The 21354-nt window shown below is 46.2% G+C and overlaps 1 protein-coding gene across 1 annotated transcript in view; it reads left to right on the top strand.

Moving 5' to 3' along the window:
• LOC119461797 (probable ATP-dependent RNA helicase DDX20) overlaps positions 1-18533 on the top strand; it is a 95253-nt gene extending 76720 nt beyond the window's left edge. The window contains exons 9-10 of the mRNA XM_037723176.2: positions 9703-9804; positions 16337-18533. Of these exons, the coding sequence (XP_037579104.1) occupies positions 9703-9804; positions 16337-16671 (437 nt within the window). The 3' untranslated portion in view covers positions 16672-18533. The remainder of the gene's footprint in view (positions 1-9702; positions 9805-16336) is intronic.
• The last annotated feature ends 2821 nt before the right edge of the window (positions 18534-21354 follow it).

Raw genomic sequence — 21354 nt, 5'->3', positions numbered from 1 at the left:
CAGGATACCAGGGCTAGATGCGTACGTTCCCGGACCGTACACAACCTCTTCTGGTCGCTCTCCTTCACCTTCCCAGGACATGGCTTGAGCATCCCACTCACCCCGGCGTCGCTCTCCTTCACCTTACCGCCGTTCCTCATCGCCCTTGCGCGCTGCTTCCCATGTTGTGGACACCCGTTCAGAAAACTAGAGGCTGCAGTTTTTGGAGGAGAAACTGCATCGTGTCGGACTGTCCCAATTCCTCCTGCTCGCCCCGCCAATTTGCTCTCGGTTTGTGTGGAAGGTGCTTCCGTCGACGCCCTTTTAGATACTGGAGCCGCTCTTTCTGTTATACATCGTGAACTGTGCTTCCGTCTGCGAAAAGTGCGAACGCCGTATGTTGGTCCGGTCCTATGTGGTGCCAATGGCGTTCCCATCTTTCCTACCGGACAGTGCACAGCTCGCGTCCTGATAGACGGTATTCGTCATCATGTGCAACTTGCGGTGCTTTCGACGTGCGCTCATCAGATTTTATTAGGATGGCACTTCCTGTCCGCTGCTTCTGCACTAATTTCATGTGGCGACCCAAGGATTCACATCAGCGACACCGAGACTTATCCAGTTATCGATTCCCCGTTTCCCTACCTTATTGCAGCAGCGGATTTTCTTATCCCACCAGACGAAGAACGTATTCTTACCGTTGGGTCAACAGACATTGTCGACGGAGACAGATTGGTTGTACCTTCTCAGCGTTGCATTTTTGGAGGACTCGCGATCGCTTCTTGCTTGGTCTGGATCTCAAGTGGCTATGCCAGCCTCACAGCCTTTAATACGACTCCTGAGCCACTACTACTGCCGAAAGGGTCTACTGTCGCCAAGCTCGCCGACGCTGCGCCGGTATGTGTCATCAGTGTTTCGTCTGCCACATCTTCCGCGCATTGTATGCCCGCAGAAGGCCACACTAGTGCTTTTAAGGCCACCTTGAGTGCAGATCTCAATCCGGCCCAGACCAATGCACTCCTTACCATTTTAATGAAGCATGAAGCTTGTTTTGACGTTTCTTTGCGAGGCCTGGGTCAGACCACTGTAACTACTCATCGAATTGAAACAGACGGCTCTCGCATCATTCGCCGTCGCCCGTACTGTGTGTCACCTTTGGAGCGAAAAGTTATAGAAGAACAAGTGAACGACATGCTGACACGCAACATTATAAGGCCTTCAGCAAGCCCTTGGTCTTCTCCTGTTGTGCTTGTTAAAAAAAAAGGATGGTTCTGTGCGCTTTTGCATTGATTATAGGGCGCTAAACAAAATTACCGGTAAGGATGTTTATTCAATGCCTCGTATTGACGATGCTTTGGATACCTTACAAGGTGCCGAGTATTTCTCGAGCCTCGACTTGCGCTCCGGATATTGGCAGATTCCCATGCATGAGCCAGATAAAGAAAAGACTGTGTTTGCTACATCTGATAGTCTTTTCGAATTTAACGTGATGCCTTTTGGACTGTGCAATGCACCAGCGACGTTTGAACGTATGATAGATACAGTACTCCGTGGCTTAAAATGGAAGACCTGCCTTCGTTACTTGGACGACATTGTCATCTTTTCGTCAAGTTTCTCCCAGCACCTACAACATCTAGACAAAGTTCTCGCGTGTCTAGCAAAAGCTGGTCTCCAACTCAATACTCAAAAGTGTCGCTTTGCAAGCCGAAGCCGTAAAGTATTGGGCCACGTCATCAGTAAGCATGGCATCCAGCCTGATCCCGATAAAATCGCTGCAGTACTGCAATTTCCGCCAGCAACCGCACTTAAAGAACTCCGCAGCTTTCTAGGACTGGCGTCCTACTTCCACCGCTTTGTCCTTGACTTCGCCACCATTGCCGCTCCTCTACACAAACTTCTGACTTCGAGCGCGTCCTTTGTGTGGTCGGACAACTGTGAAGCCGCCTTCCAGACTTTCAAACGAGTTCTCACGTCAGGGCCCGTGCTCCGTCATTTCGATGCAACAGCCCCTACTATTCTACACACTGATGCCAGTGGGCATGGAATTGGCGCTGTCCTGCTGCAGCGGAATCAGAATTCTTAAGAGCAAGTCGTGGCTGATGCAAGTCGTGCTATTTCTCCTGCTGAGCGCAACTACACAATTAGAGAACAGGAATGTCTCGCCATCGTGTGGTCAATACAAAAATTTCGACCCTATCTCTACGGCCGCCATTTCACAGTTGTGACCGACCATCATGCTCTCTGTTGGTTGTCTGTTGGTTGTCGTCCCTGAAAAACTTGTCTGGACGCCTCGGCCATTGGGTACTGCGCTTACAGGAATATGACTTCACTGTCACGTATAGGTCCGGCAAGCAACATCAAGATGCCGACGCTTTGTCGCGCTGCCCGCTGTCCCCAAACGCCCATGCTTCACCTTCGGTCTGCACGTCCCCATCTAGCCACACGTCTCAGCACACGCCCTGTAGCACGGGACAGTCAGTTGCCTCAGTTGACTTTCTTCCGTCTACTGACCTCGTCTCTCTCCAACATACTGACCCATACTGCCGTACGCTGATCGACCGACTTACTGGCTTGGGACGACCCACCAACAGTCGCTTAAGACGACAACTTTCGCGTTTTAAGCTTCAAGGTGGAGCGTTATTTCGATCAATCTACCATCATTCCGGTAACCGATGGGTACCAGTCATACCTCGCTCACTTCGACTCCCAAGTATTAGAAGCATTTCACGACGACGCGACGGCTGGCCACTTGGGCTTTCATAAGACCTACGACCGCATCAAAACGCGTTGTTTCTGGCCGGGCCTTTCCACCTCTGTCGCCAAATACGTTGGATCCTGCGCGTCATGCCAACACAGAAAACGCTCGACATCCCTTCCAGCCGGTCCTCTGCAGCCTCTACCATGCCCGTCCACCCCCTTCGAAATTGTGGGCATAGACTTGTACGGACCCCTCCAACTCACAGCCTCTGGTCACCGCTGGATCGTTACCGCAGTGGATCATTTAACGCGGTACGCTGAGACAGCTTCTCTTCGCTCTGGTACTGCCTCCGAAGTCGCCGAGTTTTTCGTGCACAGTATCGTTTTGCGCCACGGCGCACCTCATGTCTTCCTGAGTGACCGTGACAAGACGTTCCTATCGCATGTCCTACGTGAAGTCCTCCAGGCCTCTGACACCACCCATAAGATCACATCATCGTACCATCCGAAAACAAATGGTCTTACGGAGCGTTTTCATCGAACTTTGTCTGACATGATGCCAATGTATGTTCGACCGGATGACACCAACTGAAACACCTTCCTACCTTTCGTGACGTTTGCGTATAATACTGCCGTCCAACGTACAACCAATTACAGTCCATTTTTCCTTGTGTACGGTCGTGCGCCGTCTTTCGTCTTGGACACTACACTCCTTTCAGCACCTGCTGCTCCATCCGCGTCTCTTCCTGATTAATTTGCCGCTCGCATCTCCCGCTGCCGTGAAATTGGCCGCGCCAACACCGCTACCATTCAGGACAAAAGGAAAATTCGCTATGATGCGACGCGTCGCGTTGCTTCGTTCTGCCCAGGCGACGAAGTTCTTTTGTGGACACCTGTTCGCGCACCGGGGCTCTGTGAAAAATTTCTCCACAGATATCTCGGCCCCTACGCCGTTTTGCAACGAACTTCGGCCGTTAACTACCGCGTCACTCCTGTCAGCTCAGCTACTGACCGCCGCCACCGCACTACGGAAATCGTTCACGTATCTCGCCTGAAACCCTACATGCGCCATACCTACCCTTTCTAGCTTGCTGTCTTGCTGACCGCTTTCCTGAAGGGGGGGAAGTTAGTGTGAGCGCATTTTGCGAAAATCGTCGTCGTCATCTGTACAAACGACTCATCATCTTGTGTGAGCGCTATTTGTGCATATCGTCGTCATCATCTGTACATACGACTCATCATGATCTTTGGTCTCGTGCGGTGCTTCATCTCTGACTCGGGCGACTGCCCGGAAATAAAGGCATCGCATTGGTCGACATCTCACAATATATATATTATATATACAGTGCAGTCCACTTATAACAATATCAAAAAGAATGAAAAATTCAATCATTATAACCGATCTTCGCTATATCTGGACTGCCGTAAAAAAAGAAAAAAGAACACTGCATATATCTTTGCCATCCCAAAACCAAATTTGCCACTTGCGATAAAAAATCTACGTTGTAGAAAGTAGGCTGTAAAAGATTAAACGTTTATTTATACCTCTAAATAGCGTCTCACTCGTTAGGCACGCTGAAATAGAAATTTGCACTTGCTTTCACAGAAGTTTTGGATTCACCAGCACTGTGTACATTGCGTCCAGCTGCTGTGCGAACACTGGCGGCTGTAATTTAGCGTGCATGAAATCAATGAGCGACTCGATCGACGGCAGCACTTTGGGTGAACGTCGGGGTCAGTGTCAAAGAAGGGACATTGCCAATCTCATCGTCACTGCCGCTGCTGTCTTACCTCCGTCGCACAATGCCGCCGTCTGTCGCAACAACAATCGCCCCGGAGATCTCTTCGCCGAACGAGGCAGCACTATATGCACTCGGAAACTCCTCCATCGAAGCACCACCTATTTCATCGTCAGTAGCGACAATGTCCCAGAGTTCGCTAATGTCAGCGGCTTCCACCGTGTTTACTTCACTCAGGGGGTTTCGTCCTGGCGCACAAAGCGAGCCTTTTCTGTTGATCGGCATGGTCACTGCTTCTAGCCTTCATGATTGTGGCGCTCCCAGTTTTCATAATCGTCAATATCGTCGACTGCGCAAGCTCGTACTTCTTTGAGTCTTGCAAAATTTGCAGCTTCGTCTCGAGCTTATCGATGGCTTATCGCTTCCTTCCCCCTCTTCTCTGGACGCTCGCGCGACCCGCACGACCACCGGCGACATGAACACGAAGCAACTGGCTCCATCTTGTGCACGCTGCGCCAACTTGTGATGCTCTCCATGGCTTTTGTTCGCAATCGGTGCACAGGCGGGATGCGCTGCGCGGTAATGGCTGAAGATATGAACTCGCGTCGGGAAACTTTTGCCCCGTCTCAATTAAGGGCAACTTAATAGGAACGCAAATTTCTCGATTATTCTGCATGAAAAATGCTGCTCAGAAGCAAAATTTTTATCGTTATATCCGATATGCGGTGAATAACATATCGTTATATATGGGTTTTTTTTCTCATAGCCCTAATGCATAAGTTGACATTCTTATGTTGACTCATCTTTATAACCATTATATCGTTATATGTGGTATCGTTATAAGTGGACCGCACTGTATATAGAAACTTTATTTGACAGGAAGGTTTTAAAGAGGGGTGGTTGGAGCCCCTCAGTCCAGAACCCCACTGGCCTCTACCGCCTGCCCGACTGGTTAATTAAGGACTTTTGTCCTGCCAAGTTGGAACGGGCAAGCTGCGCCTCCCTCTGCTCTGTTGTGTTATTGCACTCCCAGGTTACATGTATTAGGGTGGGCCGCCACACCAAGGGCAGTTGGCCCTATGGTGAATGGCATACATGGCGTTTAGTATTTTTAAGTTTCCAACATTTTTTCGACATCACGCTCATGAATCATGTCCCTAAATCAAGTGGAAATCTGTAGGGTGTCCAAAATTTCTGCTGGTTTACTAGGGAAGGTGGTTGTGCCACGTAGACGTCTGAGAGATTGAGCAGATCTGAAATATAGACCCAAGACTGTAATTACATTCAACAACGTAAATGCCTTACCTTTGAAATGGGTATGTCCACAAACTCATTCCTTGCAAGAGCGCACACGATGCAAAATTGTAGGCATATTCAAAATTTTTTTTTCATCATTTTTTGTGTGTGCTAGCTTAACTCTTTTGTTACCATGTCTATAGAAATTTATCAATTTGATTGACAGTTTTGTACGCGTTGTTAAACACTTCTGTTGGAGTTATTTTCCTAGAAACATCATGCACCGTGTGAAATGATGACTGAACTTTCACGGTCAGATTTCTAAATTTTTAACAGTTGGGGAGTTGGAAAAAATTAAACCTCGACCGGAGGAGTCACCAAAACTAGCCTCTAGTGCTCCTAGCACATCTTCAATAAAAGACACAAAATTTGCGCTTTGGTCGTCTCTGCAATATCATTTTTAAATGACAGCAGCCGTGAAGACACAGACGCTTCTCTAGGGTTGTAAATTTTCTGATCCGACATGTAGGGTGTTTTAACAGTGTCTCAAACAATGGTAGATGCTCATGAGTGCGTGGTATATTGATAATTGTGTTTGACCAATATCAAGTGCAACATTATTTTCCCCACCATGGGTTGCTTTTATCCATCAACGTTTAGAAGGTGTATTTACAAATTATTGTGAGTAATACTTCCTGTCGTGTGGGGTTCTCACTCGCGCAAGAACACGCAGTCGATTTCAGACCCACCAGTTCTACCAAAGTTTGACTAGCTGCAATGCTCCCACTCCTGCGCCAATTGCGCCAGATTGCGCTATACGAGATTTCCTGCTCCATCCTGATAAAAATACACGATTTTGTGCCGAAGTGCGCAAAAATTAACGCCTGCGCATTACGTGTGTGGCCGCAGTGGCCTGCAAACGTGCGTAGTGCGCATGAGTAAAGCGGCTTAATAAATAGAACGGCAACCGATAATTCGGGCTCAATGGGGACCGCCTCAAATGTACAAATATTTGGGTGTCAGAAATATCCAAATTCGCCAGAAAATAACTGAATTTATTCCGCCAGTGCCTAAAAAAAGACATTATTCTCGGTTGACCACTTTCGGGGATACGTTCACTTTCACGGGATTTCGCGTCACTGCGTCAGCGTCGGTATACTTGGTAGTGTGCCAGGAACGCTATCATCCGTCGACGTGTCCAGTGCTAGTCGCGCGAAATGTAGCGAAAGTGAAAGTATCCCGGAGAGGGATCGTCCAAAAATAAAGCCGAAGTTTGTCAATGCGGTCCTGCACACACGTACGCTTGCCTACGATCTGGTCAGTCCGTGTCTCAACCATTGTTATGCTGTCGCTACAAAAAGACGAAAGTACAAATAATGCATGCAACTATGTTCAACCTTTGGCAACAGGACCGTGATTTTGTAGCGATGCCTTTTCCACTGCCACTCCTTGCGATTCGTCAGTGGTATAAGAGTGGCGCTCCGCCTGCGTTATATGATCAGCCGGCAGAGATCGGTGGATAAGGGCGGCATATAGAATCGAGTGAAAAGCATCGCTACTAAATCGCCGCACAGGAATTGACCGCGCTATCATAGCGGAATGACGGTGGTTTTTTTTTTAAACAGTCACTGTCCTCGTCGGCAGAGACATCGAGGGTGTAGTCGGCGCCGCTTAAACAACTTAAGTCGCCGCGACAATGTCGCTAGTTAACACGTCAATGAATAAACGCTGGACGCATGGAGCCAACCCAAATGCACTCCCGACTGGCTTGCCGGGGTTCGCTTGCCCGACGGTCTGGGCACAGTCGTTGCTGGATTAATTAGGCTTCGCTAGTTTCAGTTTCCAGGAAGTGTCGACAATATGGCCGACCCCCATGCTACGGCGATGCCAGCGACGTATTAACGCCAAAAGATTGCTATTTCCGCTCAAGTTGGCGGTCAAATTAGCACGCAGTCGGGCAGGTGGAGTTCGAATTATATAGAATGGCGTACCTTAAGGTGTCCGAAATTTCGGTCGTACTTATACTTTAAATTTATGTACCAGTGATGGCACCTCAAAGTAGTCCGAATAATCGAGCTTGTTTGAATTGCTACAGTCGAAATAATCCGTCGACGCCAGTTGGAAATCGGCCAGTTGCTGAACAGAGGCTTCAGCTTTACGAGGAAAAGCGACCCTTGAAAACCGTTGAAAAGTACCTTGAGACCGTTGAAAAGTACTTTGAGAACATTGAAAAGTACCTTGAGACCGTTGAAAAGTACCTGGTGTTGTCTGAAGCAATGACTGAGCGTGACAAGGTGCTTATCAAGGCTGGCCTGGCTCAGAAAAGCATTGATGACATTGTCTGGCCAGGTGTTTCTCACTGATGCTAGAGCCTTGCTGAAAACATAACAAAGTGTCAGCTGTCAATGAAAAAATCATACAAGGTAAAAGGCAACATCTGTGCAGCTTCACTAAACTTGGCATAAACTAATTACAGCACACTGTGTGAACAGGTTTGTTGTCTTCATTTGAATTAAAGGGAAACTCATGTATTTAGAGGCAGAGCAACATTGTTTTACAGCAAGCAAATACTTTCTGGAATAACGCTTGTCAATCTTAAGTGCTTGAAATAGCTTAGGACGTGTCCAGCAGCTGGAATTTGTTAGCTCCAAAGTGCTCCAAAATCTGTACCTGGATGCTCCAAACTGCTCCAAAATTAAGATTTTGCTGCTCCAAATTTCAGTTCGTCAGTGGCACCACTGCTAGCTGTCTAATCTCTTACATTTTCAACACTGCCTGAGCAAAGGCCCTTATTCGTTACTGTACAATATCGTGCAACACTCCACATTACTGTACAGGAACTGAACGATGCATGCGAAGGCCCCAGCGCCAGTTGAACATACACACTAGACCACTTTGCTTGCACAAAACGCAATAATCACATATGAGGAGGTTTCTGCATGCTCCCTGACCTGACAGCAATTGATTCGCAAGTCTAAAAGTGCAGTAAAAAACGAACCAGGTGCCTGCTGCGATGAGTGAAATGAAATGCTGCCTGTCTAATAGGAACTTACCCGTTTTCACATTTGTGAAGCTTTCCCGCATGGCATGGGCATCATTATGGCTAGTATCCATGCCAACAATTCTTCATAGTAATTTTTTGCATGATCTGAACAAAAACCAGATGCATATTTTTTTTTACTTTCAGTAAATAAACTAAAAATAGCAAATTATTACTTTCATTCATGTTCCTTGAGGTGGTGCTTTGAAGTTTCACATAAGAATTCTCAAAAATTGTCTGAGCAGTTATTAGTGCTGTACATCTCTTCAAAACACCAGTGATCAGGCTATAACTTTATGTATCGTATTATACGTTGTGACCATTACGTCCTGGAATAAAATGTTAAAACATAAAAGCATAAAAAATGTGCACATTTCTAGCGCTAACAATAGATTAACTATTTTCTTGTTGTTGAGTTTTCTGAGCCGATTTTCTGCACTAGGAGCAAGGTCCAAAGTGTTTTATTTGCATGTTGTCTCTTCTTTTAGCTTACTGATTCTATTATTGTGACGGATGCAGTGAAATTTACATATGCTTGAGTTCGCAGTATTGAGGCATTTTAACATACTTGGGATATTAAATAACGATGGGTGTTAAGAAAACGTCGGTATTCTGAAATGTGTGTTAGTATTGAAATATTTTTGCATTGAAACTGTAGGCTTTCAGAAAATTTGTTTTAATTAAATGTTCTTGTAATGAAGTTTCACTAGTGATTACTTGATTCAAGGATTTGAGGACCAATGCAAATAGGACAATATTTGATTGACTACACGAAAGTTTTGAATGCTCACAGGCCCGTGTATGGGACAGCTAATGTCCTCCAACATCCTCTTTTGAATGCATTTTGCTTTGGTGAATGTTGTGCCTTTTGTTCACTGTGACCTTTCTCAGCCAGATAAGATTTGGTAACCCTCTGTCCATTCTTTGTCAGGCGTCGAGAACAGTTTTCCTGGATCGTGCTGTACCATATTGTAAAACAGAGGGTGCATTGATCACCTTGTGCATTTGCAGGCACAGCAGGCCAGGCAGTCACATTGGTGACGGGACTCCAAGAACTCCAGCAGCTTCGCACCCTCTGCGCACCGCTCAACTTAGACATAAGGCCGCTGCCAGGTGGGTGCCATCAAACTTTTTTTAAGTGGCCCGTGAATGTTGACAAATGCACATGGGATGTGCGTTCTGCTCTTTCTTCCGAGAATAGAGCCGAGTAAGAATTCAATGTGCCACACTGCAAGCTGGTTGTGGCTCTGGAAGTGACACCTTTCAAAACAAACTAGTAATATAGAGCTCCAAGTCGGGCTAGTTGCTTGACATGCATGGTATAATTTTTTAACTGCGCTAACACACACTGACAAGGACGAGGCAGACAAGACGTGCGCAGACTCGCAACTGAATGTTTAATGGGTGAAAATGACATATATACAGAGAAAAATGAACACATCTGATTGGCAATCCAACCATGGATACGTTGACGTCACACAGTAGCATCTAAAAACGCCATCTCGCAATCAGCTAGTGACACCGAAGGTTCGCTAACACACCCACGTGTAGTTTTTATCTTAAATGCCTCAAACAGTTCCCTAGTACTACGGTCCCTATGACGGTACAAAATTCTAGTTTGTTTAAGAAGTGGGAGGCAAGTTTCCTTGTTTAGTTTTTTACAGTCATTACAATGCTTAGCCACGTGGGAATAACCATCTGAGGTGCTGTTTGTTTTATGTTCTTTCAGCCGAACGTTAATACATCTAGCCGTCTGGCCGATGTTTGAGGCATTTAAGATAAAAACTACACGTGGGTGTGTTAGCGAACCTTCGGTGTCACTAGCTGATTGCGAGATGGCGTTTTTAGATGCTACTGTGTGACGTCAACGTATCCATGGTTGGATTGCCAATCAGATGTGTTCATTTTTCTCTGTATATATGTCATTTTCACCCATTAAACATTCAGTTGCGAGTCTGCGCACGTCTTGTCTGCCTCGTCCTTGTCAGTGTGTGTTAGCGCAGTTAAAAAACTAGTGATACCAAGGAGACCCTAGCATACCCAATCAGTGCAGCTCAACACCAGTCCACAGTTCGCCAGTCCACAGGGAGGTAGGGGGTGTCATGAAAGGAAGCATATATAGGCACATAAATCTATTCACTTTATGTTTGTAAGTTATCCTTCGGGGTTAGCGGGTATACTAAACTGCTTATTGCAAACGGTAGAGCAAAAGTCAAGGTTTCCATGGCATGTTGGTTTATGTAATGTAAAATTGTCATCCACCCAACTGTAGCATGAAGCTGTAGTGGAAAACCACACAGGTTTCTTAGGAAGAAGGCTTTGCAGTTAGAGAAAAATGAGTAGGGGGGGATGCAAATACAGAATAGTAGATTTCGAATCGAATATCGAATTGAGTCAAGAAAAAAAAGCCGAATATTGAATTGAATATTAGAAAATTTAACACAAACTTTTATGCTTCCAAATTTTATGCAAAAGACAGTGCTGAACATGCTCAGGAGGCTAATCACATTACTTAACAAAATCTTGCTAGCTATCAGTAGCTCGGGGACCTGTGAATCGAGATGTATAGTACTGTATTTATTTGAATATAGGGCGAGTTTTTTCTCCAGAAGTTCTGGCCTTGAAGTCACCTCCGCCTTATATGCGAATTTCGCCTTATAGTGTGGCTTTATGGCAGCGCATGCCGTGGTTCCGTGAAGCCACTCTGTAAGGAGAAATTTGCGCTGCTGTGAAGCCACTCCTAAAGGCAAAATACGCATATAACCTGCACTTCGCATGTTGAAGCTCCCTTCCCCCTCTATTTCATGATAGCCATTTTGCATTTTGGCTGTGTTAGTAATGCAATATTTCAGGCGATCCCCACTGAGTCTCGATAGTCTGTACCGCCTAATATTTGTGTGCACGCTCAAGTTTTTTTTTTTCTTGGTTCCCTCAATTGCACCCTCACCTTATAATCATGACCCCCTTATAATCGAATAAATACGGTGTGCTCTATTCTTATTAAAGGGCACACCAAATTAATATGCCGCCACCGATAAGTTATAACTACTCAGTTCGTGTATGAAGGTCTAGAAAATATTTTTATTGACAGAATGTCTGTCAAATAGAATTAAGTGCTTTTTTTCTCATAGCCCTAATGCAGGAGTTGATGCTCTTAAGTCAACTAATCCTTATAACCGATATATTGTTATGTGTAGTATCGTTGTAAGTGAACTGCTCTGTACATTAAAAAGTTAAAACACCGTTATCTACTTTCGTAGGACCCTATTTTGAGAGGTGTAACCGAGTTAGAAATACAAGTGTATACATGTTTGATAAATGATACTCTAATTTCTTAAAGAAAAGACTAAATATAGTTGGTGCTAGTGGCATTTGAAGAGATAAACAATATATGTTATAAAACGTACTTAATGCAGAATTAAATAACATGCATGGCACTAGTGAATCCCTGTACAGACATAACAATGGAAAAAGCGAAAGTTTGAAGTCCTACTGAAATATGCAAGAAATTACAACAGGCACAGGGGAAAAGAAAATTGCAGGTTTAGGATTTTAAACCACGTGCTCTTTTCTACAGAGCGAAGGAATGTTGATTGGCTGGGATGCTTCTTTGAATGGCCACACGACGAGCACACGAGACTAGACGCTCGGATGCTATATATAGATTTGCTGGAATTGATATGAACTCCACCACTATGTCAAATGCATGCTCCAAGACAGGTGCGCATATTGTGCCACATCTTTTGTGGACTGGAAGTGGCGCAACAATCAACGACTGGGTTGGTGTAGACCGCTTATAACGTAAGTCGCCGGGGTTGCAAATATCTGCACTATAAGCAGTACCGCACTATAACCAAAAGAACGATTTTTCAAGCACTGCACGTATGCAAAATATGTAGACCAAGCATGTAGACGCGCTTTGTACTATTGCGCGCACATCGCGATTACGTTTTCGCCAGTGAGCTGGCGAAAACGTAATCGCGATGTTGTTGGTGCTCTTCAAGGTCGACAGCTTTGCACTTAGTCAAAACGAAACTGTTTGCCGCAACCGCTGCGGAAAAAACCGTGACCGCTATCGGCACGATTACGAACGGCGCCTTTGCGGTGCTGAAGGCACGCACCCTACGCACGCACCGAGTCTGGACGAATTAACTACCATTCGCGGCAACAACTGCAGTCGAAACCGCGGTCGCTATCTATGCGATCATCGATGGCGACTACGCAGTTCTCTAGGCACGCGGCTGACGCACGTACCGAGTAAAAACGAAACTACTGTTCGCCGCAACCGCTGCGGAGAAAACCGCGTCCGCTATCGACGCGATCGTGGATGATGACTGCGCAGTTACGAAAGCCCGCTGCCAACGTGGTGTTATACGCAGCGGTAAATGCAAGAATTCCGGCTTTAAAGACACAAATAGGCTCGAAGCGTTCTGGCGTTGCTGTCATTCACGTACGATTTCAACTGATGGCTGTGGCGATGGGGACTCCGCCACTTCATTTTGGTTGGACGCTAGTGCCGTTCTTGCTCTTTTGCGTCGCACGTTTGCAGCGCTCCTCGCTCACCGAGCTCCGAAAGTAGTCCGGATTAACCAATGTGCAGCCAAATAAGTCCGAATTAACGAGAGTTTGATTGCATTGAATAATGCATATGCCGGCCGGCAGCGCGCATCTTGTTGAGAAGCGTGCTCGCTGCCGCCCTTGTCAGCGAGATTTTCCCGCGGAAGCCGCATTATAACCGGTATTTCGGCTCACGCGGCTGCACTGTAAGCAGTATGCGTATACATGGAGTGCTATTGGAAAATTAACAGGAATCTGAAAAGACCGTACTATATCCGGTCCTGCACTATAAGCGGTTATGTTATAAGTGGTCTATACTGTAGTATGCCGTGGATTGCGAGCGCATTTCAAGCCTCCGGCTTCGGGCGGCGTGGTGTCCTGTGCGGTGTGAGGAAAGAGAGGGGAAGCGTTCGGATCTGCATCACTCGGGACTCGAAAAAACATTCGACAGTTGCTCTATCACAGCCGCACAGTCATTGCTCCTGCTCCGCCATTCTAGTACGATTTCTTAATTTACGCCCCACTCCTGTACAACTCTCGAAAACGATTAATCGAACAGGTCTAATCGATTAAGTTGATTAAATGAAAGGTGAATGTCGATGAAGATTAATCGTTTTGCGGGGTACTTATAATCGATTAAATGTTCATCAATACTACCAACCGTAGGCGGGAATAGACCCAAAAAGTTGCGCGTCTTGGTGGTGAGAGCGTTCGTGGCAGCCGCGCTTAACTACGCATGCGCAGTAGACGAAGCTATGTGCACTTGTTGTATATAGACCGGCAGGGCAAAGATTAAATAAATTTACCTTTTCAAGATTGCAGACATATGTATATTTCAGTTATTTAACTCAAAATTAGCAATAATAGTTCTACTCAGAATGTCCTCCCAATCACAAAATCAGCCAGCACCTGTTGGTGGACATCGCTGGTTGCCATATGACGCTGCATGACAACACTGCGAAGGTGGGAGCAAGAGATTTTTCACTGTTTGTGGCACGAGATTGTAAATTTCCTGCTGCATACAGTGTAATAATATTTGACTGACATGTTCACGAGAACATCTACAGATCAGCAATGTTTTCTTACTGTGTTTTTAAGGGCCCCTAAAGACCCCTCCAGGGAGTACACTGCAAAAGGGGTGGCATTTCAAAGTAATAGTTGTGTGATGTCAAGTTATGGCTCTCAAGAATTCAGTCGAGCAAGTGATTACAGCGATGTCGTGGGAAAGGCTGTTCCATTCGGTAGCTGTGCAGGGAAAGATTTAAATCAGCAGTTAAGGATATCGTACTCTACCCTTAACTGCACAAGATGACAAAAGCCTGTCTCTGCACAGGCAGCGCATAACTGAGCTCACTCAACACAGTCAGCGTTGCACAATCACTGTTACACGGGACATCTGCACCTTGAAGCATCTTGACAATGCACATCACACGTCAGGTTACACTGCAGGCTAATTTAAAACACCACCATGGCTTCGGGCATTACAGAATTTGCATACAATGGTGGTTCAGTGAGTGAGGTAAAAGAACGTCAAGTCACCTCCTTTAATGAAACTTAGTTGTTTCTCAACATAGTCCTCTTGACTATGGCAAATCAGTTCATCAGAATCCCGCGAGGTGCAGAAAGGTTCATGACAGGAAAAATTGCCATCCAGACAAATGTAGTATATGAAGCTACAAAAGAAAGGAAACCCATAAGTGTTTCTCAGAAAGCTTCGCAGTTCTTTAATTTTTGTCATAGTCACCTCGGAGCATCACACACTATGTTAAATGGTGTTCCAGTTTTTTATCTCGTTGGAAAGGTAGTTTGGCTTGAGGCCTTGAAAATACTAATCCACAGCGTCAGACCTCATCATCAGGGTACAATCTCGCCTCCAAAGCCAGATCTCTACGTTTCGCAAAAGAAAGTTCCAAGGATCCAAATCAGCACAATAGGGAGGATGGGGGCAGCAATTGGAAGCTTAATTCATGCATAGCACAATTGTGTATAAACACAAACCGCAAAAGTGAGATGTCTAGTTAGAACTCTGATGCACCGGTGTTCTACAAGCGTGTTGATGCTATCCCAGCAGCATTTAATTTGATCTAGGCATTAGTAAATGTTTCAAATAAAAAAAAATGGTGCAAGTAACAATTATGCTAAATGAGGTGTTAACTATGAGTCCGGCACATTTATTACGTGTGAAAAAGATATGTTGGAGAAAATGCATAATGAAGGGAAGTGTAATGAATGTTGTGATGTGGCTGCCTGTTCTACCTAAGGTAAAATTGCAATTAGACCAGTAATAGCATGGTTTCAACAGATGTCATTTTAATTGATTGATTTGCTTTCACGTCCCAAACGAACACTTGGGCTGCGAGAAATGAAGCAGTCAGCTTCAGATTAAGTTTTAACATTTAGGCTCCCTAATTGTGCTTATAAGTATGAGTGTGTGCGGATGTTCTTGCGTTTTGCTTTCATTGCAATGTCACATTGACTGTTGTGACACAATGACATGGCCAGGAGGCACCTTGGTAGGTAAAGTAATAATGCAGAAATGGCAATGTAAAAACACAAGTTTTAATATGTTGATTTGTCTCTTCTCTCAGCCCTCTCCGTGTGTTCATTACATAATATACCAAGTGGGTGACAGAAGCACCGTTCTGTGATATGCAAGCAAACTTATTGACTACCCTTTACTACAGAGACACTTTGAAACGTGGAATCTGAAGGATTTCTTGTTTTGACTGTCTAGTACTTGGTATGTACAGTCTAGGTCCAGGTGAAGGTCATCTGGCTAGATTTATTAGCTCTTGCTGCTACGCAACCATTTAGTGCCTGCAGCCAGCAGCAGATTCCAGCTGTTAAAACTTTGAAATTAGCAATTGCTGCTCGAGTTGTTATTTTCAGCATGGTGGCTTTAGTTGCTGTCGTTGATGGGACACATGGTCTAATCCTTTCAAGGCTGAAGTGAGTAATGTATTTGGTTGTCTTATGCAGCTTTAGGCCTGGTCTTGAAAACTCATTGTTGGCTGCTGGTTATTTTCTTGCTTGTGGTGGCTGATTTGCCAAAGACATGCTCATGAAGGTTGTCTTTCATGATTTGCAGGTTTTCCGAGCCTTGAACGTGGGAGTAGCAATATCAAACTGAATGGTGATGTGAGCAATAATGCTACGGACGAAACAAGTGTGCCGGTGGTACAAGTGCCTCAACCAAAGTGGCATCCCTTCAAGAAAACAGTTTCAAGAAAACAGGTTCTGATATTATCACGGCCCTTGAAGAAAATATCCCCGAGGAAAGAGGTTCTGATATTGTCACAGCCTTTGAAGAAAACAGCTCCAGAGAAACACGTTCTGATATTGTCCCAAACCTTCAAGAAAACAGCTTTAATGAAAGTGGTTCTGATATTGCTGAACTGTCTGCACAGAACATTTCCAAGGTAACATGTGCACAGTTAATACAGTTAATAAGCACAACTGAACTGTCTTCTCAAAGTGCTTCTGCAGTGACGATGCCACCGTCAGTGAACTCAGCATTGCCACCTGCTGATAACGGTTCGAGGAACCCGGACACACCAACAATGCAACAGCTTACGAGCACAGTTGAACCACCCCCAGAAAGTGATTCCAAAGAAGCATGTGCACAGGTGATGCAGTCACCTGTGAGTGCCGTCGAACTGCCACCAACACAAGGTGCATGTGAAGTCAAGAGTTTTCTACAGCCCGTAATGGACCCTTCCACTGACACTTGAAGAAATCTTCATGGGTCAGAAGTTGCCTCCACGTATCCAGCCTCTCCTTGAGTGGCCACCAGATCCTTCAATAGGCAAGGAACTGGCAGCCCGCATTAGGGAGGAGAAGGACGCATTCAGCAAAGCATACGGTGTTGTTTTTGAACCTGGCAGGACACTGAAGATGGCCATTGCTCAGCAAGGGTCAGAACAGAGTTGTGCATCCTCCTTAAGGGATGAAGCAATTCCTAGCCACGATGAGCATAAAGCAGAGGCAGAGGGAACCAAACCTACAGGGCAGTTTGTTGCAGCAGCTGATCAAAGCAGCGTGAAAGAAAAATGGGAGGCAAGTGGCATTTATTTGCAGGTGCCAGAAATTAAAATGGTTGTCTCTAGCCATGAAAAGCAAGAACCGGAAGCAAAGGAAACCAACCATGTGCTGCACTCTGATATAAGTGCGTCTGAGAAGACCGGCGAGGGACAGCAGGAAGCTAACGTGGAAGCTTCATTGTCTGAAGATACCGGCAGAGAGCTGGTGGACAGTGGCAAATGTGATAGTCCCTCCCCACAGCCACAGATGAGCAGTGTAGGTCTTAAAGAAAGCGAGCCGAAGAAAACGCAGGGGGCTGCTCAAGCAAATGCTACCAATGGTTTACCGAAGAAGTGTGCTGACACATCGGGTAAAGCAGCAGAAACCACAGAAAACAAGCGTCGCGTTCTGTACAACTCGAAGCACAAACCACCATCATCGGATCCAAAGCCTGCAGTAAGGATGAAAGCTAGGATGCTTGAAAACTGCCACCCACAGCCAAAGTCGCCAGACATCAGCAGAGAATTGAGAAAAACTGTCTTGGAGGAGGCATCGAAAGAGAATAGCAATGTAGTTCATCGTGAACAACGGCAGCCAAAGGGCACCAGTTTTGATGGAGGCAGTGACGATGAGAACAGTCTGGTGCTCCATATTGGATGCATAAGAAGCAGTAGGCCCAGCCAAGAGCTGACGCCGTCGATGCATCCAGCTGGCACTAGTATGACGTGCATGTCGCCTCTGACGCGGCATCATACTTCTGCAGTGAGACTTAGTCATCTGCCAGGCAGTTGTCCGCCCATCAGAACGAGCTTGTGTTACGAGTGTGCAGAAAAATGTGACGCCATCAAGGCAACGTGCTGCAGAGAACGTCACTTGCTCCGGACTGCCATGACAGCCTCCTCATTCCCTCCTTCTATGGCACAGTTGCAAGTTTGCAGAGCTGCCGCAGACTGGTCGCAGAACTGGTTCATGTGGCACCAGTGGTACATTAGGAGAATGCTGCAAGCTAACGGCTATTGTTGATAATGCAGATAAGCAGTAGCTCTGCTCCTTTAAGACCTGCTTGGTTACTTGAGGCTAAAGTGGCAGTGCTAATTGGCACACACAGACCTCATAACTGTTAATAGCATTGTGCATACATCATGTTATTAAAGGGACAGTGAAGAGTTACACTAATTCGCTTCAGGCTGGTAAAGTAGTCTCATTAAATACTCTATTCGTATTTACATATTTGGTGAATAAAGGTTGAATGCTAGCAAAGAAAACACAGCTTCCCTTCCTCAATTTCATGCCCATACTGGAGCACCGGTATATTTGCAAGATGTCACAGATTTCAATGTATTTTTGCATGTATGGGTCGCTCTTTCAGTTCCTAGGACTTGCTAGGCTTAGCTTTTAGTTCCTCTGAAATACGATTTAATTTTTGTTTATACGAAAACAAGTGATACTGAGCAGATGCTGTCAGAATCCACAATTCCATAGAGAGCCATAAAGTAGAAACCTTGTTCATATGTCTTGTGAAAAAGTGTGAGAAAAATGTACTAACTGGGAAAATATGTGACCGAAAGTCCTTAAAAAATTTGGGAGGCTCAACTGCAGTTGACATTTATGTAATGCGAAGTGTTGCATGAATTGTCGCAGCACGAGATGGCGAAGCGTGCCAAGCTGGTGGGGCTCAAGCGGCCCAAGGCGCTCAAGTTCGGCCTGGGTGAGCAGCTTCTTTGGGCAAGGCATTTGGCGGAAAGTTTTGAAGCGCCCACTTGGCGAAAATCGTTGTGGCACAAGACGCCGACACATGTTGGCGTTTTACCAGGTTTTGCTATTGCATAGTGTTTCATGTTTTAAGATGGCGACCAGAAACTGAAACACAATCGGGCTGGTGGGCGATGCCAGAATGCAATTCTGCCAGAGCAAACATGACCATGACGCTCACTTCGCACTGCCTGCAGCATGGAACGGCAGCAAATTTGGGTTATCGCCTATTAAAAGCATGCATTATGCTTTCAACAGCACTATGCCCACATGCACACTGTGAAACAGATGCATGTGGTGAAGATGCTTATCGCAATAGGGTAGGCGGCGATAGCTGTGAGTGCGATGTGCAACGGCCCACGAGGAGATTTGCTGGTACCAGAAGAGAAAGCAGTGCGTGCTGCAATTTTCATCTGACACGGGCAGGCAAGTACTACAGGGAAGCTGCCTTGGCGGGCGCCTACTGCTCTTGATCACGCATGCCTCGCGCCTTTTCTTGTTCACCTGGGATCTAGTGGCTGGAAAACATCATAGAATCACAACTTGGCGTTTACTAAACGTTGCTGCCTGAAGATAGTGCTTTCCGGGAACATATTAACCGGTAAAAAAGAAGTGTAACTGTATTGAGTCATTTAATGTGTTCACGATTGCAAGCATTGGTGCCGGGAAATTGTACAAAATGGGGAAAGGGTTAGAAATCATGTTGGACCAAGTTGGATCACCAAGTGTCATTGTCATCGACCCATCTCATGAATGTCGCGGCAATGTGTACGTATGTGCCACTCTTAAACGAACCTCTTTTACGCCGACGTGGATCACTGTAGATGCGGGACTGGGTAGGTATACCGTTGTTCAATGAAACTCTTTGACGCTCACTTGTAGCACTGGGTATGTGCCACTTGGTCTGTGCTCGTAGTAGGTGTGTGCCGCTTCTCAATGAACATCCCGACACAAACTTAGGTAACTATCCAATGGGCATCAAGAAACGTTCATGGGACATCTTCACAAGTCCGGATGACATACCACGGACGTCTGCAGGACCGCGCATTAAAGAAAAAGCCTCCGACTGGACCTTCTGCAGATGTCATTGGACATTTGGATGTCCATCGGTTGTAAAAATCTACTTTTTAAGGCGAGAGCCTTGAATGGCTCGTTGCGCGATGGCCTTGAAAAAGATTAGCGTAGCTTACACTGGAGGTGCAATGCTAAAGAGAGAGCGGAGCTGATGGGCACCTAGCGTTCGCGCCTCCCACGGACTTACGGGCACGGTATCGTTCGTTCTCAGCTTCTCTCACGTCGGAATCTTCTCGAAGCCGACGCTTTCTCTCCCGTTCCCTAGCATTCTCTCGCTGGACGTACTCGGGGTCTCCAGTTCGCCGTCGTCGTTTTGCAGTGACTTCGGCTAATCGTGCTGGGTCCAATCGGCACCGACGCTGGCAGTCTCGCTTAGGAGCGCGCCGCGATTCTTGGTAAGCGGCTTCTTCCTCGGCAGTGCGAACCTTCCTTGGCGCATCTTTCTTTAATGGGGTGGGGGAGCTAAAACCACGATTTCATTATGAAGCACACAGTAGTGGGGGCGCCGGATTTAGTTTGACTAGATGAGATTCTTTAATGTGCACCCAGTGCACGTTCTTGCATCTCGCCCCCATCGGGATACGGCCGAACGAGACGCTAGGCCTAGCTCGTTGACCGCCGCAGTGACGGCCGACAGCGCTTGCGACATGGCCTGCTACTCATCATTGTGCGCTTATTTTTGACAACACGATTAACGTGGGCTTAAGTGAATTGGTTTTGTTGGTGTCGTTGGTGCGAATAGCAAACGAAACGTAGTACTTGCAAGCCAGCCGAGCCGCCTCGTTGAGACGGCCGATGCTTGGTTCCCGTCTGCGAGACGAAATGCCGTTCGCGCCAGTGGTTTAGTACGGGACGCTGCTTCACGAAACACGCGCAAATTCGAGATATTTTTTCTATTAAGCGCTATTTCATGTTAAGAACAAGCTGTAGCCGATTTCTACGTCGCCGTGAGCGGTGATAGAAGCGATCGCCTCGGTGATGGGACCGGCGATGTACCGGCTCTACGGCGACGCCGCCTTTGTAGGCCCGCGCTATGTGAGCGAGCTGTTGTACGCGGCCGTCCGATCGCTCCAATTCTGTACTAACAATGTACATTTTGTTTCGCGCTCGAAATTTAACTGACACGTTTAGGCGCGTTTATGACATCCACCCTGCAATAAACGCAGCTGTGACCCTGCTGCCTGCGTATGTGAACGTGTGATGATAGGATATTTACACTGCTGGGGGCTGAGATGAAAACAAATTCGAATGTGACGTGTT

The sequence above is a fragment of the Dermacentor silvarum genome, chromosome 8 (genome assembly GCF_013339745.2).
Source record: "Dermacentor silvarum isolate Dsil-2018 chromosome 8, BIME_Dsil_1.4, whole genome shotgun sequence".
Classification (NCBI taxonomy): Eukaryota; Metazoa; Arthropoda; class Arachnida; order Ixodida; family Ixodidae; genus Dermacentor; species Dermacentor silvarum.
The sequence above is the reverse complement of the archived record's forward strand: the minus strand, read 5'-3'. Positions and strand labels throughout refer to the sequence as shown.